The following is a 15,717-nucleotide window of genomic DNA, read 5'->3' on the forward strand; positions in this document are numbered from 1 at the left end:
AGGACAACTCCAATGATTACAACTATTCCAAATGACTGCTGTCACAACAGCCAGCGAACCAAGTGATATCAGTGACCTCGATAACAACCACACAGAGGTTAAATACCTGGGACTATACCTGCCAGTCAGTTAGAACTGAAGAAGCCCCTTAGATGAGAAGCAAAGTGTCTCCAAGTACCTAGAACCAAGAACCAAGTTGCCCTCGATTCAACCCTGAACCTCACATGGTAAATTTAGTATAATGTCCATCAGCAGCACTAATTCCTTCAGTGAGAATCATATTCAACACTCTGCTGCTCTCACTTTCTATTTTTAACAGACATACCTGCGTCATCCACCTATTAATCCCACATTTCTATTATCAGTTAATGTACCATCCAGCAAATCAGACACTTCCTATAGTGTTTTCACATTAGAAGCCTACCAATAAGTACATTCAAAGACTTTTAATTTGAAAAATCTAATGGAAGTTTTGAGTTGCATTCACAACAAAAACTAAACATTTAAGGAATTGATTAATTGGTGAATGAAAACTGTAAAAGAAACAGCAGCAGGGTATGACCTGTATCGAAATTAGTGCTGTGGAAATGAATATACTGAATTTATCAAGACAACTGAAGGAAAATTTGAGTTTGCATTAAATTCAAAATAAAGGCTTGTCTCTTGCGTAAGCATGCCCCAAATAAAGCCCTGGTTCTCTCTGACACTTACATAAAGGAACCAGACACTGTTTTGAAAATGTACAGTTTACATGTACAACTGTTTTGACACAGACACATGACACTGAAAAAATGAACTAATAGTATTGTTACTTTAATGAAAAGATAAATAAACTGTAGAGTTTCAAGAATATCTAACTTTTCCCTCAAAGTTATGATCTCAATAAATGTCTTTTAAGTCACTATCTTTTGCCTAACGAGGTAATACAATGGTGATTGAGCCTGTGGCCTGCTAATTAAAAATATTGTGTTGTATTATCTGCAGTTTTATGATTATTACCAACCAGGTGACGTCGTGACTAGTGCTGGAGCCATAGAGAGGTTACGTCGTTGTCTTTGTCTCTCTCTTTTATTCCACTCTGTCTATCTCTCTGTCATAGATGTGTAAATATCTTGTCTGTGTTTCTGATGGAGCTGAGCTTTGGCTGAGTGGTCAGTGCAGGTACTTGTGGTCTGAGAGATCAGGGTTTGAGACCTGGTGTGGGAACCCTACTTTGCAAATGAGTTTATTGAAGAACACTTATTTTAACACTTCAATATCCTAAAATATAAATACAAATAATTTTACTGCCTCAACAAATATAGATACAAATACAAGTACTTTGCACCCCAAAAACACAACGGCAATTAACACTTAACGCTGTACAGTGCTGCCAAAGAGAATGAAATGCCACTTTAAAATAAAGCATTATTGATATTATATGGAAGCTCACTCCTGCCATGTTAAAAACTTTGCTTGACAGAAATGAAAAAGTTCTTACTTCTAAATTATGAGATACTAAATTAAAAGTTTGCTCCTACCTTGACTTCCCATTACTCATTTTTACCATGTATTTTTACCATGTATTTTTTCTTCATGTATTTCTTTTAGCAGAACTGAGCTTCCATAATGTAAATACTATAAGAAGAGCTATGTTAAGTTTTTCTTAATATTGAATATTTAAAAGCGCTTTTTCTTTGTTAAATGAGTAATCTCAGCTCGCTCTGTACTGTGCATGCTAACCAGATTACCCCAGTGTAAAAGCATCATGGGAGATGAGAGGTTCACAATGTGACAGCTCTTTTTGACATTAAGCTAACTAAGCCTCTAACCAGAGGCCAGTGAAACACAATAGGGGTGAACTGACAACCTATTTCTCCTCTGGGTGCTGCAGGTCTAACTGAGGTGACATTTTACAGCCAGTGTTTTTGTTGTTGATTTTCATTGTTTGTGTCTCTCTCTTTTCCCTTCCTCCTTTTCACATCACCCATCCAGCATCTAGCACCTCCTCTTGCCCCCACACACCACATGCAAAACTTCAAACGGCAAGATCAAAACAACCTTCATCACACAGGCAACTATAGGCAATGGAAAATGTCACATATTGTTACTGCCAGATTTTTCAGTAGGGCAAAATGAATAAAAGTGGGACTGGTCAGCGATTGCCTGCAGCAGGGGACTGAGAGCAGATTTGGTGACATAAAACAGCCCGTCATGTTTTGGAAAGCTTTGCGGCCACTTTGTGTCATTGTCTGGCCCTCATCCACATGCTGTGCTGGACTCTCAGCCCACAATGTACCAGAATGAGTAAAAACATAACTCCCTCTTCTGTCCAAATGGGACAAAGGCTCCTCAGGCAGACTGTTAATAACTTCCCCTCACTGAATTGTCCCATGTTTTCCTCTTTTTATCTATCCTTGTTGTTGCGATACATAACCTTGCCATGAGATTCAGAATAATAAGCTTTTTAGTTTGAGCTCTGCAGGCAAAGTCAGTCCCGTGTGTCTTGGGTTCATTGCAGAGAAGATCGCCTGTTATGTCTCTTTGCTCACCAGGTTTCAGTATCAAATTCTCGGCCAGTTAAAGCAGCAGATGCAGCTCTATTTTAAGATCTGATATTCGCTGATGCTGTGAATCTCAGCACATCGGCGCAGTGTCTGGTTGAGGAGGTGCAATGCAGCAAGCCGAAACAGAGTATGATTTTGACGGTGACAAGTGAGGGTGCGATTGCACCTGTCCACCTGTCTTGTCACAACCTTCCGTTCTCCTTGTTGCAGAGCTCTGAAACACCTGCACAGGCAGGCAGCTTGCCAGGCTGTCATCATAGATCAGTTTGCTTGTCCAAGTTGGACGATGCAAAACTTTTGTGTAAATATACACCTGTTATTAGTGCCAATCACAAAAAGAGAATGCTACAGATGAATAGTTTAACTTATACTGTAGATTCATCATGGAATGAATTAGCACTATAGATTATATTCATCTCTGAAGTAGAAACTTAAGAGCTAAATACTTGTTGCCCCTTAAGCAGCATTGTGTTCATTTGCCTATTATATATCTGTGGCAGTGTAATAGCTCATGACTTAACACCCATGTACTTGTTATTTTTGGGGTGAACTGTCCCTTTAAGGCCCAATTAGATTAAATGTGTGAAGTACTGTGAGTTTCTCTGCCATTGGTGATACTGCTGCATCACATGTACGTATGTGATGATCACATATTTTATCACTGTATCAAAGTAAAATATTTGTCTAACATGGATTCCTTCAACATTCTCCGCCTCCACATGTGATGAGCTTGTATTTCATACAAAAATATATTTTTGTGTAGCAACCATGTGAATTAAAAAAGACAAAGGTTTACATTATAGATTTACAACCTATTTCATAATAATCTCTTCCTGACTGTATGACCTTATTGCTTTTATGCATTAACCATGTTAACCATCCATGTAGTAATCATGTGTCTTGTCTCTGTTAAGCACTTTAAGCAGAACCAGATGATGTTATTATACAATGACATAGTAAAAGAAGAAGTCTTTAACTCTGCGTTTTAAGCGTTAACATCATTACTGACTCCACTAGCAGAGTGACACTTTCCATCCACCATGCTCTGGTGACGTATGCTATCTCCTTCACATGAACTGCATATAGGAGCATCTACATCAGCCATATCACTTCCTCTGACATATAGTTGATGTAATCTCTGATGCCATGCATCTTGAATTTATTTTATTTTTATGTACAATGGCTGTTTATCTGTGAGAGACGAATCACATCCTCTGGCCTGAGTGGAGCAGAAGCAGCTCTGGTCAAGCTCAAGCTGCAGTTAAATGTAGGCTGCTCTGTTTAATTGATCACATCCACTCAAAGCTCAAGTGTCCAGAACACTGCTGTGTACTGTATGACTACTGTATACACATATTGTACAATATTCTTGATATTTTGTGCTGCTGTTGTCTTTATGTTCATGTATGTTCAGTTGAGACTTGAACCACATTGGAAGGGTGCACATTGCCCACACATTTACATAACAAGGTGCTGCTGAAAGGAGCTTTAAATCTAAATTCTTGTTATTAAGTAAATATGGAGCACTATTATACACTCTTGTGACTGTCAAGCTTTGGAGATAGCTTGTTAGCTTGAGATAAAAGGAACATGCTGAATGGAGGATCATTAGTTAAAATGTTTCCATGCTTTAACATGTCTGATGATGCTGTTGTGACAGCGTGATCTCCTGCTGGCGTTAATGTATGTCCATAAAGAAGGTCATACTGAGGTTGACTCATCAGGCTTACAATCACCTCTGCCCTAGAGGTCAGGGGTTAAGCACATGGGGAGAAGAGAGCAGAATCCTGTCTGAGACCCTGCTCAGATCAACATCTGAGCTTTCATTCACTGCTGCATTGTTTCATAAGTTATTTAACTTAGTATTTTATGCTGTCACCATACTTTAGTCTAAAGTAATGCAGTACATGATTAGTATATCTTAATGGGGATGTTACAGAGATGTCTAATCAATGTACCATTATCTTACAATGGTTTACCTGTACATCAGTCTGTGTCGATAATAAGGCTAAAACTAACATCTAGTCCATTACTGATTGATCTAGTCCAATAGTTTGTCTATACATTGTTTAAAAACTGTGAAAAATGATTAGATTTTTTCTAGAAGCCATGGTAACATCTTTCTATGTCTTGTTTTGTCTGATCAAGAGTATGATGTCTATGGTAGTAAACATAGTAACTTTACTATCATAGACAACAAATAAAGAGTATTTTAATTGATTATTGAATAGTTCATTTTATGTCAGTCAGCCAATCAGCTAACTGTTTCATCTCTTTAACTCGTCCAAGTCAGCCAACACTAGAAACAGAAAAACAGCTCTTGTGCAAATGATGTAATATTAAGATACTAACATTTCCCCTATAACAAGCTGTGATAATGTGAAGGGTCTACTTATGTCCTGTGGGTAATGTTGTCTCTTCTCTTCTCTCCCACAGGACGCCTCCATCGCCCATCGCTTTCATCTGATGCGGGAAAAGCACCCCGAGAAGTTCAACAGCAGGTGAGACAATAGGAACACAGAAGCACTGATAGTAACATTTCACATGATGTCAAACCTGTCAAAAAGGCTGATAACCTTCCCCGTCCCAATGTCTTATCACCATTAGCTAACAAGCAAGCTCATAACCAGCTACTGACCTCGCACTTTAATCTGGAAACCCAATATGACACTGAGCCACGATCATCAGGAATCAATAACAGGACAAAACCTGCCTGCACAGTCAGATCAATATATTGGCAGTGCCTCGTTTGTGTTAACTGAGCTCTGACATGAGAGTGTATGCAACCAATGTCTAACTGGGCTGGGTTTGTGGTTTCCATGGACATAATATTTTTTTAGTGTAGGTATTCAAGTGTTCAACTAATTAATAAGTCAAATGAGAGGCTGGTTGTCTAGAAGCAGTAATATTGCAGTGCAGGAGAGCTAAATGAAGGCAGTTAGAGACAGTTGTGACGTAAATCGAGGTTAACATCCTTCCAATAGCAGGGAAGGTACAGTATCTTCAAATGGCAGCCCATGACGACAAGTGCATACCCATCTAATTAATTGTTATATAACATTGGAAGCTGCCTCAGTCTGACTATAGAAGGAGAGAGGTCAGCAGAGACAGGAACAATGATCCAGACTCAAATGAAAGGAAAAGATTTCAGCAATGATGCATGCTGCCGTTAGCAGCACAAGCTCAGAAAGTAGAATTCAGCCTTGTCACACCAGCAAGATATATACACGCATAAGAAACCTTGCAGCAATGGACTCTGTCTTTATCCGTCTGTGACATATAGGCTTTCTGTTATAAGTTCCAAGTCTCATAGTCGGAGATGAACCCGATGATAACATCGTTAGTTTTGTGTTTTCTCAAACTTGGCAAAGCTCTCTCCAAAGCCATAAAAGACATTCGTCTTTTACAGACTGAGTACTCCTAGCGATAAGTAAGCTGATCTTCATATGTAAATCAATGGAGTGCTCCTTTAAGTGTGTCATGTTTCTGGTCATATTCTATATGTTTCTTACTGACATGATCCATGTGTTCCTGAGTAGACAAAACTTGACCTAGCTTATTCCTCTGTACCATAGAACTGCACTGTTGTCCAAAAAACACATCAATGAGCCAAAGCATTTCTTTCATTTGTGTCAAGTTAATCCCACATCCACCACCCAGCTACAGTAATCACTTGCTACTTTAGAACACCACATGCTCATTAAACTGGTTTTGAAAATAGTCTCTCCAACAAATGCACAATTGAATCCTGTTGTAAGTAACATTTGCTAACAAGACTGAAGCGACGCTAGCACTTCTTTGGGGATTTACCCTGGTACAGTTGCTCACAGTGACAATGCTAACAGAATAATGTGTAGTGTTTACTAACTTAGTTTAGCACGCTAACGTTTGCTAATCATGATCATAGTAGTCAGAATACATTTCATGGCAATTTCATGGTAATACATGTAGTAGTGGTGGACCCACCTACCAACTGACTGAGATTGCCATGCCCCATGGCTAAAAGCTATAGTGCCCCAAGACTAAAATGTAGTACATTAGCATTGCAAGGTTGAATGTAGGCCCACTATGTTTGGAAGTGCTCAGAATACTCAATGACTGTACTTACATGCATTAAACAGGAAAATAGACTTGAGGTTACGTTAACATATACATAGTGTGAGTGAAACGCGAGCCATTGCACAGCCTGTGTAGACAGCTGTATTGATTAAAATAGTAGTGTGTAACGTCACTGTTCCTTATCCGGCTTGTGTTATTTTAGTGAACCTTGCCTTGTTTAAATTTTAATATTGATGCTATGTGAACTAGCTCACTACACAGCAATGTTGTTAGCCTAATGTCATTATGAATTCTTTTACTTATTGTTTGTTGTTTTCTTCTTGTTAACACTGACCTCGGATCTATTTATTTTATTTTTTAATGAATGCAGATCACAGTTAGTGATGTACAGTATTCTTTTCAGTTCAATTACACAAACTACTTGAATTTCTGTTATTCAGAAAAGAAAGGTAAGTTTGTGCTGTGCTCAACCAAAAAACTGGTTTCAAAACATTGTATTGTCTATGTAGCTCTCATTGGATTATAATTAAGAGTATTGGGCCCTAATAGTTGAATCGTGTTGGTTCAAAATAAAATGTTTTTTAATGTCTGGATGTATTCTTAAATTGAGAGCAGACACTTTCTGCTAAGCTGCATTCTTAATCATTATACAGATCAGACTAAAAAAAACAGGATGAGGTTGGAGGTTGACCAAATATGACACAGGACTAGGACTAAATAAAAAAAACAGCTGACAATATTAACACTGCACTGTCCTTCAAATATAAACATTAACCACCATCAGCCCCCGAAGCCAACACCACCTACAAACACGAACAGTTGTGGGGGAAACACGCCTTTGATGTCGTCGCCCCCCCCGAAGCTTTTTGCTGAGGCCCCGAGGTGAATGACAGTTGATGAGTCGGTCAGTTGTCTTTGCTGTGGCCTGAAACTGGGACGTGTGTGTGTGTGTGTGTGTGTGTGTGTGTGTGTGTGTGTGTGTGTGTGTGTGTGTGTGTGTGTGTGTGTGTGTGTGTGTGTGTGTGTGTGTGTGTGTGTGTGTTAACAAATGGATTGGCATATTTGTGAATGCAATGTGATGAAGTGTTTCCTAAACCTTTATGCAAAGCGCTGGCTGGTGTCACTGATGAATGCACCAGTCATTTGCTTAAAAGCCATTCTATGTATACTTTACATTGTGTATGTGTTTGTGCTTAAGTATGTACACAAGCACAAATCCCTGAGGGCGTGGCTCGGATGGTTTCAAATCACAAGTTGTCTAAACTGACCAAAAACTGAACCCTCGCTTTGTGTACTTTGACTTTATCGGACAACTCAGTAAAGTCTAAAAGCTTGTTTTGAATGCTGATGACTCACTTGGGAACTCGGTATGCTTAGTTGGTGTTTCATGTTGTTTGCATGACGACGGCAACGTATACGCCACTGCTTTTCCCCCCACTACAGTTAATTAGTCTACATACTGTAGAATAAGAAATGGAAGAGCGAGAGAGTGAAGAAGAAAGATGACATGTTTACTCTTTGAAATTCAATAATTAATGCCTAAGTTTCCATCCCCGGTCCCATATCTATTTCCAGCATCACAGGCAGGAGGAAGAGAGGGTGATAGAAGATAAAAGAAAGATACCTCTGTTCTCTGGAGGCCCTTTCTTTGATGCATTAGACAAGGGCCGGAGTAAAAAGATGTAAAGCATTTATGTGGAGGGCAGCAGACATAAATTCACAATCCAGCAGATTAAGTCAGAGGTTAAACACATAAAACTCTTCCTTTCTTTCTTTTTTTTTAAAAGAGAAGCCTCAAGACTTCACTACTATTGCTTTTCGATTGTATGAAACCATTTGTGTTCTACTGACTGACAGCCTCATCACTGTGTGAGTCTCTTATGGCTCCAATCAAACTGTAACTCCAAGCGTGAGTGTTCACAAATCATGTACTGTATTGACAGTTGCTCACACTCACAGTAACACCAACAGTCAAATCTGCGCTATTTACAGTAAGCCAAGACTGGAGGTTATTGTTCTTCGGGGAAGTTTCTCCTTCAGGACTTCCACTGAGCAATAGACAACTGATGGACAACTGCAACTGTTCTGTTGTTGTCTGACTGATGTTTTGGCAGTATAAATATCCGTCCCTTTTTACAGAGATTTCAATTGAAATAAGTCAGTGTGGAGAACGAGCCGTTTTCTCCCTACGGGTGAGCAGATGATTGATCACCTTTGACCTGGTGAGGGAGGCCCATAGCCACATGTAGCACTTAGCTCAGTGCTTTATTGTCCTCCCTGCCACTCACAATCCCACATTGTCTGTATGCGTGTGTCTCTTTCACACACCATCCCCCGCATGTCTACTTGCACATGCAACCCCCCCCCCCTCTCCTCATGCCATCCAGGGCCTGTTGGGACAGAAGGGATGTGTGACTCCTGACACTTCAGCCTGTAGAGCTCCTCATCTAATGGTCACAGTAGCCAGACCCAGGTGTTAATGACTTCTCACACTGGGCACAAGAGTGTCTTTCTGTGTGTGTGTGTGTGTGTGTGTGTGTGTGTGTGTGTGTGTGTGTGTGTGTCATCCTGTATTCAGAGAGGAATACTTAATCCCCATTCCCCCCCTTTTATGCACCCCTTTACATTAATCTGATGGCAATTTAACATATTTATCTGATGTCTGAATAAGCGCCCTGGTCACCTTTACATAAAAGTCAGTAATCATACTAGGTTGGACCTACTAGTAATTCTAATTCTATAATAATGACTTTAAACACAGCAAAAGACTGAACTGAATGCTGTCAGATAATTGTAAATGCACAACATAAAACATTCATAGCAATGCATGTCTCGTTTGCCCGCTAACATCACTGGAATAAATGTAATATGTCAATCATCATCTCATTAATAAACTAGGAAACACTGTTGAGGAGATCTATATTGGAGCTGAAGAGGTTAAAAAAACCTCTTCTGCCACCTCAGTAATAACCTGAGCAGTATGCCCTTGCTATAGTTTCACTTTTCATTCAGTGATGGATGGGATTTCATAAAAACAGGCAGCAGAATTCACACTTTAACAAGTTGTAAAGAATGAAACTGACAGGAGCGGTGTCAGTGGTATCACCATGACAAGTGGTGGTGTGCTCCCCCGCGCTGAAGATGGTCATTAAGGCTTCAACAGCAAAATAGGTTGTAAAATCCATCAGTGATGCAGCCTTTGAAAAGAACAAAAATCTCTCTAATGGTAACATTTTTAACTAATGCACTCTGTCTTATTCTCTGTTCCCTCTCGTACACTATGTGCCACATGTTGTGCAAGCATCATCTCTTCATAAATATCTTGTCATGTTCTGGATGATAAAAAGCCATCACTTCAACAGCTTGATGAATCCAGAAATGTATTTATGTCTGAAATGGCTTTATTAAATTTAGAGATTTAGAGCTGCTGGGAGAGAAAATGTGTTTTTTTTCTTTTCATTTTACTTTTCGCTTATCCAAACTTTGCCAACTAGGAGATGGTTTATCAAAAGACATCTATTCTCTGAATGCAATCAGCAACAGTAGGTAGTACATAACAAACATAACATAAATACATACAATATAATACAGATTGTTTTGTTTTTAATAACCCACTGTACTCTATAAACAGAAAGTTAGAAACTACACTACATGGTAAACATAGTGGATCATTTAGCAGCTAAAGAGCAAAATGATTCTCCCTGGAATTGGTGGAGAACAAAACAGACCAAAAAAGAAGATAAATATTAGATTTCTATTGGTCAGATGTACAGCAACTCAACTCCAAAATACTCCAAAAACTTGCTCCAAATCTGCTGGATGTGTAAATAAGCAAATGATTGCTTCCAAGTTTGTCATGTCAACTTGTTATGTGTTAGATCAGCCATAATGTAAAAATGTGTTTGCCCTCCATCCAATTTCTAATCAGACCATGTAAAGAAAAAAATTATAAAAAGTGTTACCAAAAAAAGCATCACTTGTGAATATCGAAATGAGTGTGATGCAGTTAAGATATTGTTAAACACTTCTAGAGAAATCTTTCTATACTCCCTCTGCTTCCTGTTGGACCGACAAGAATGCATGAGTAGTCAAGCAAGTGTACAACACAAACACTTCATACCGTGATGCACATACAACATAAACTCGACCTTGGTTCATTTTTTATACACATGCCTGTTGTTAGTACATTTAGTCATCATTCACTCTCTTCATAAGCTGATTTGTCAGGTCGAAAGAATAGGTCACTGAAACTTATCACCTGATTGGATTTGCAGAGATCACATGTCAGCACCTTTTTGACCTTTGTCCAACAACACTACAGCCAGTGTTTGTTCTTCCCTTAGGTGTTCTCTTGATGAAGTCAGGAGGATTTTTTTTGCAGGTGGTGCTCTTTATCTGTTCAGTTAATATCCACGCTCACAGCCAGTTCGTGTATTCATTCCAAACAAACTGCTGTAACTGCTCCCAGCAGATTAAAAGCTTCAGTCTGTGTACACCTGAGGATTTTCCCTGGAAAGACCTACTGTATCGACTGCAACAACATGGACTATAAGATGTGATACACAGTCCTGTAAGTTCATCAACATTAAAAACAGTAGACACAAAAAATACCCTCAATTTCTTCCTGTTATTTGGGGTCAATAACAAGATGTTTCATGTAGGCACATTCTTTAAGAAAGGACCAATTGTCAATAAATTCATGTAACACGTTCAGTGGAGTCTGTGATGGAGCTGTTACCTTGAAGATCTATTAATCCAAATCATTTTTATGTTGCTATGGAGCAAAGGTGTTTTGTTGTTGAAATTGTGAACAAAAGTTGACCCAGAATAAGACCTTGAAATTATGAAACTGAATGTATTGTCAGATGTAATCTTTGCACATGGCACAGACATTTGAGCTTGGTGATTAGATTTTTCTACAGAAATGCTCCCTTAGAGTCACATTGGCTTCACATTTCTGTACGCAGGCCTGTACCTTTGCCTTTTTATCACACAACTTTTAAACTTTTGGTTAAACAGGAAGAGTTTGAGAGAATCAATGGTTCATAAATGAATAAATAGTAACATTTTGAAAGAGATCATTTCTCTTACAAACAAGGACTATTCATTTCAAGTTGAATAGAATTAATAAGTACTTTGGTTTGTTGAGGAATCAATAGTTGTTACTTCTTCCAAGCACACTGTTGAACACTGAGCTAGTGTTCCAGTGAAACTAATGCCTTCTCCTTACCGGTCCAAGCCTCAGGGCTCAGCAGAAAAATGTCTTTCTATCACATTAGACGATTTAAGAACCTTTGTTGTTGTGGCATTTCACCAGTTTTAGTGCAGAAACATGGGAATAATGGATGAAAGGCTTATAGAAGTAGTCTGTTTCCCTGTTGCACCCTCTGTCCATAACAGAGGGAAAAAGGGTGAGTTAATTGCATTTTTTACAGGCTGTCTCAAGTGGAAGCAGCTTAATGAGGTTAGGCAGCTTGCCTCATTGAGAATCGCAACTGTTCCTAATTGTGATCTCAAATATGCTCATAATCCCCTGATTTGACAGAGGCAGAGGTTTCTGGGGAGGTATTAAGGTGAAAGAGAGAGAACAAGGGACAGAAAGACAATTAGAAGGGAGAAAAACAAGTGAGCAAGTACAGCGGCTTAAGATATTTCAGCTTAAAGTAAAATAAACAGCAATGAGTGACTTTAATGCTTTGTTTAAGTCTGTAGTAAGAGTTTATGTTAGTATTGTTCTGTCTCTTTACTCATTTTATTGAAGATGAGTGAAAATAAAAAAAATAAAAAACCCTTGAAGCAGTGTGACCGTTTCTTTAAGTTGAATTCTGTTTAAACATTGTCGTTCTTAATGCCAAAGTGGCACGCAACCTTGAACCTGATATACCCACATGATATGAAATGTTGTGTCAATAACTGTGTTGTCAGTATCAGCAGCATGTCCACATGCAAGTGAATATACTGTCATATCATGAAATATGTGCTATTTCCACAGTACAGGGTGAGAAATCAGTTATGCCGGGTTACAGTTTTTTCAGGTTTTTACAAAAAAGAAGGGAATAATTTAGTGTAGACTTGGAGAGAAATTCATGATCTTGGAAATACATGTACATGACCTAAATACATGATTTAGGTCACATGATTACAGGGGAATATCATTAGTCTTCAGAGATGGTAGTTTTTAACGAGCGTCAGATTATAGCTAGCAGTGTGGTCTGAGTCGTTGGTCGTTAGTTGGTCGGTCCTTCATTTTGGTTCAGACTGTACAAAAGTAATGGATGTAGTGGTTTGTGGACTCCTGTTTTGAAGCCTTGAGTTTACATTTTGACCATCGCCATCATGGATCTTTGGAGCCAGAAGTGTCCATACAATATTTGGATGAGAGGCTGGAGCTGACCCTAATGCTAGGTGCTAGCTGCTGGTTAAACACACTTTTTACAAAATGAACATCTTGATATAATGAAGAACATATACTCATTAGGAAAATGTTAACTGAGGTAATAAATCAAGTGAGAAGTTGGGTCATTTTCTCATAGACTTCCATCCAATCAGATTTATTTTTGGAGCCAGTGGAGTCGCCCCCTGCTATCATAATGCTGATATAAGTCACTTCCACATTGGCTTCAATTTTTAGATCCGGAGCTACCCAATTGTTTCAGACTGAAATATATTAACAAATATTGGTTTGGTGCAATGAAATTTGGTACATTCACGTCACCCTCAGGATGGAATAATAACTTGTAATCACTTTAACATTTCCAAACCAACTGGTTTCCTAAATTTCGAGAACTTCTAATAGACACACTCTCAGTGCTTCATCAGTGTTTATGAAGTTTGCAGGTGATATTTACAGATTGGTCAAGCAGAGACTTTTTTAACTGTAACTGCAGTGTTATTAAGCTATTGTATGGTCCCAAACTGCTACGGATCACAAAAGGATAAAAACAAAACCACATCCACCGGGTCACCTCCGACAAATCCGTCTGCAGGGTAGAAATGAAACGTCGCTCAAACTGACCTGTGGGTTGCTTTTAATGTTGTGAATCACAATAATATTTTCCCTGATCATATGGTCTCCACCAGCAATGTTTCACCCCGTGTCCCTACCAGAGGCATTGTTGATGTTTCAACTCTTGGCATAAGGGCACTGAGGTGAAAATGTATGCAATGTTTTGATGAAAAAGAGGACAACAGCAGATTGTCTGTTTGACAGAATGACAGAGAGAACTTACTGTGCTGTAGCAAATGTGTCCATGCCGGTGTCTCCACTTTAAGGCTTTGAGGTGCATCAATGGAGCTTTGACCTCTTTGGTCACATGACCGATAGCTGTCCTGTGTTGTCAGATGCAAAATATGAAATGACTCAAGGCACCGGACAGCTTCAATATGTGTCCAGTGCACCCAAAACAAATCATGCCCAGGGCTTATGCCGTAGTACTCATGTGTTAGCTAAGTCAGAATTGTGAATATTTTATAATGTGTCCTCTGTTTCTCTCCCCAGAATGAAGAACAAGCTCTGGTACTTTGAGTTTGGCACCACTGAGACCATATCTGCCACCTGCAAGAAACTTAACGAATGCATAGAGGTTGAGGTGAGTCACCGTGTCATTAAAGCTGCTGTCACTAAAATAAAATGATTGACAAAAACATATCCAGATACAGATTACATTTTAATGCCAGGTGTAAATGGGTTACACGTTTCTGTCTTTATACTGACAGACTTTACTTACTGTTATTCTGTTTGTAAAAAAAAAAGAAACGTGTTTACAACAAAGTCAATTTCCCATATAAATGAGGTGGGCTATTCATAGTAAGTCATCAGAGCAGTGCTCCATACTGATTGCCTCTTTCTGTCGTACAGTGCTGCTTAATCAGTCACCTGGGTACTTAAAGCACAGCAAGGTGCCAAGAAAATACACCAGGCACACACCTTTTTAGGAAGTCACCAAATGCAAAGAAACTATTTCATCTCAGCAGGTTGATGCCCTACACCCCCCAATGAATTACAAAAACAATAACAATCTGACCAAGGGTAGAGAATATGTATTTAATATTTATTGTTAGACAGAAATATTCAAGATGTCATTAAGTAAATAAGTGAATTTCTTGTTTCTTTGTGGCCTGGAGAGTGTGATCATGTCTGTTGTATTTACATATATAATATTTTACTACTTACTTAGTACTAGTAATGAGCTGTTCTACTTCTAACAACACTGTTCTTAAAGGACAAGGGTGGCATTTTCTCCCCTTTCTTTTTCTTTTCTTCTTTTTTTGCATCTCACGGCCTGTCAGATTCATCTAGAGACACTTTGAAGGAAGCTGGATCAGCTAGACCAGTGAAAGCACAACTTATGGGTCAATGGATCAGTATTAACAAACCAATGTCGTCACATATAATAGTATATGTCTCATGGGGGAGATTTTTGTGTGGAAGTGATTAGGACCTTGCTTCTATACTGAAGCAGTACTTTTCAGCCTGATTACATCTCAAAGCATAATCTAGTTGTCTTTGGACAGTTTAGTAAAGGTACCCCAAGATTTTATTATGTTTCATTCAGAAAACCTGGTACGTGGGTTGGTAATTACAGCATCTTGGAAAGTATCACATTAGGTTATCTTCTCATAAGCCTCCAGCAGTCAGCCTGTTGAAACATTTGCCAGATGAGTTTACCACTGAGAGGAGTGTGACTTCCACGAAAGGTGACATCATGTTTCATCAGAAACTGGGGAACAACTGTGCTGGCAGATAACAGATCATACAATATGTGTGGTTAGATGTGTACAGAGATAGGGAACAAGTGTGCACCTAGTGGGAGGCAGTGTACCACAGGATGACAAAAATAAACACACAAACACACACACACACAGAGACAGTCAGAATTGGACAGTTGAGGTGTCTCTCTGACAGTTTATACTGTGAAGCAGCTGCACTAATTATTGAGTTTGTATTACTTTGGCCTTAGCAATAAAGCAGTGAGGCTACTAAGAGTAACACCAATGCACAAGACAACAAAATGATGTCTTATCAGCCTAAATATAATACACAGTGGAAATTACACAAAAGAGAAGTTCCTTTAAAACAAAACTGAGTATGTTTGGTTTTGTGTATGCATGT

The 15,717-nt window shown here is 38.9% G+C and overlaps 1 protein-coding gene across 4 annotated transcripts in view; it reads left to right on the top strand.

Annotated features, from left to right (window-relative positions):
- The window catches only part of LOC128368401 (diacylglycerol kinase beta), an 82,218-nt gene that overhangs the window by 42,695 nt on the left and 23,806 nt on the right, over positions 1-15,717 (top strand). For all 4 annotated transcript variants that reach the window (XM_053329196.1, XM_053329195.1, XM_053329198.1 and 1 more), the window contains 2 exons: positions 4,983-5,047; positions 14,104-14,194. In XM_053329196.1, the coding sequence (XP_053185171.1) occupies positions 4,983-5,047; positions 14,104-14,194 (156 nt within the window). The remainder of the gene's footprint in view (positions 1-4,982; positions 5,048-14,103; positions 14,195-15,717) is intronic.

Source organism: Scomber japonicus, chromosome 11, assembly GCF_027409825.1.
Source record: "Scomber japonicus isolate fScoJap1 chromosome 11, fScoJap1.pri, whole genome shotgun sequence".
Classification (NCBI taxonomy): Eukaryota; Metazoa; Chordata; class Actinopteri; order Scombriformes; family Scombridae; genus Scomber; species Scomber japonicus.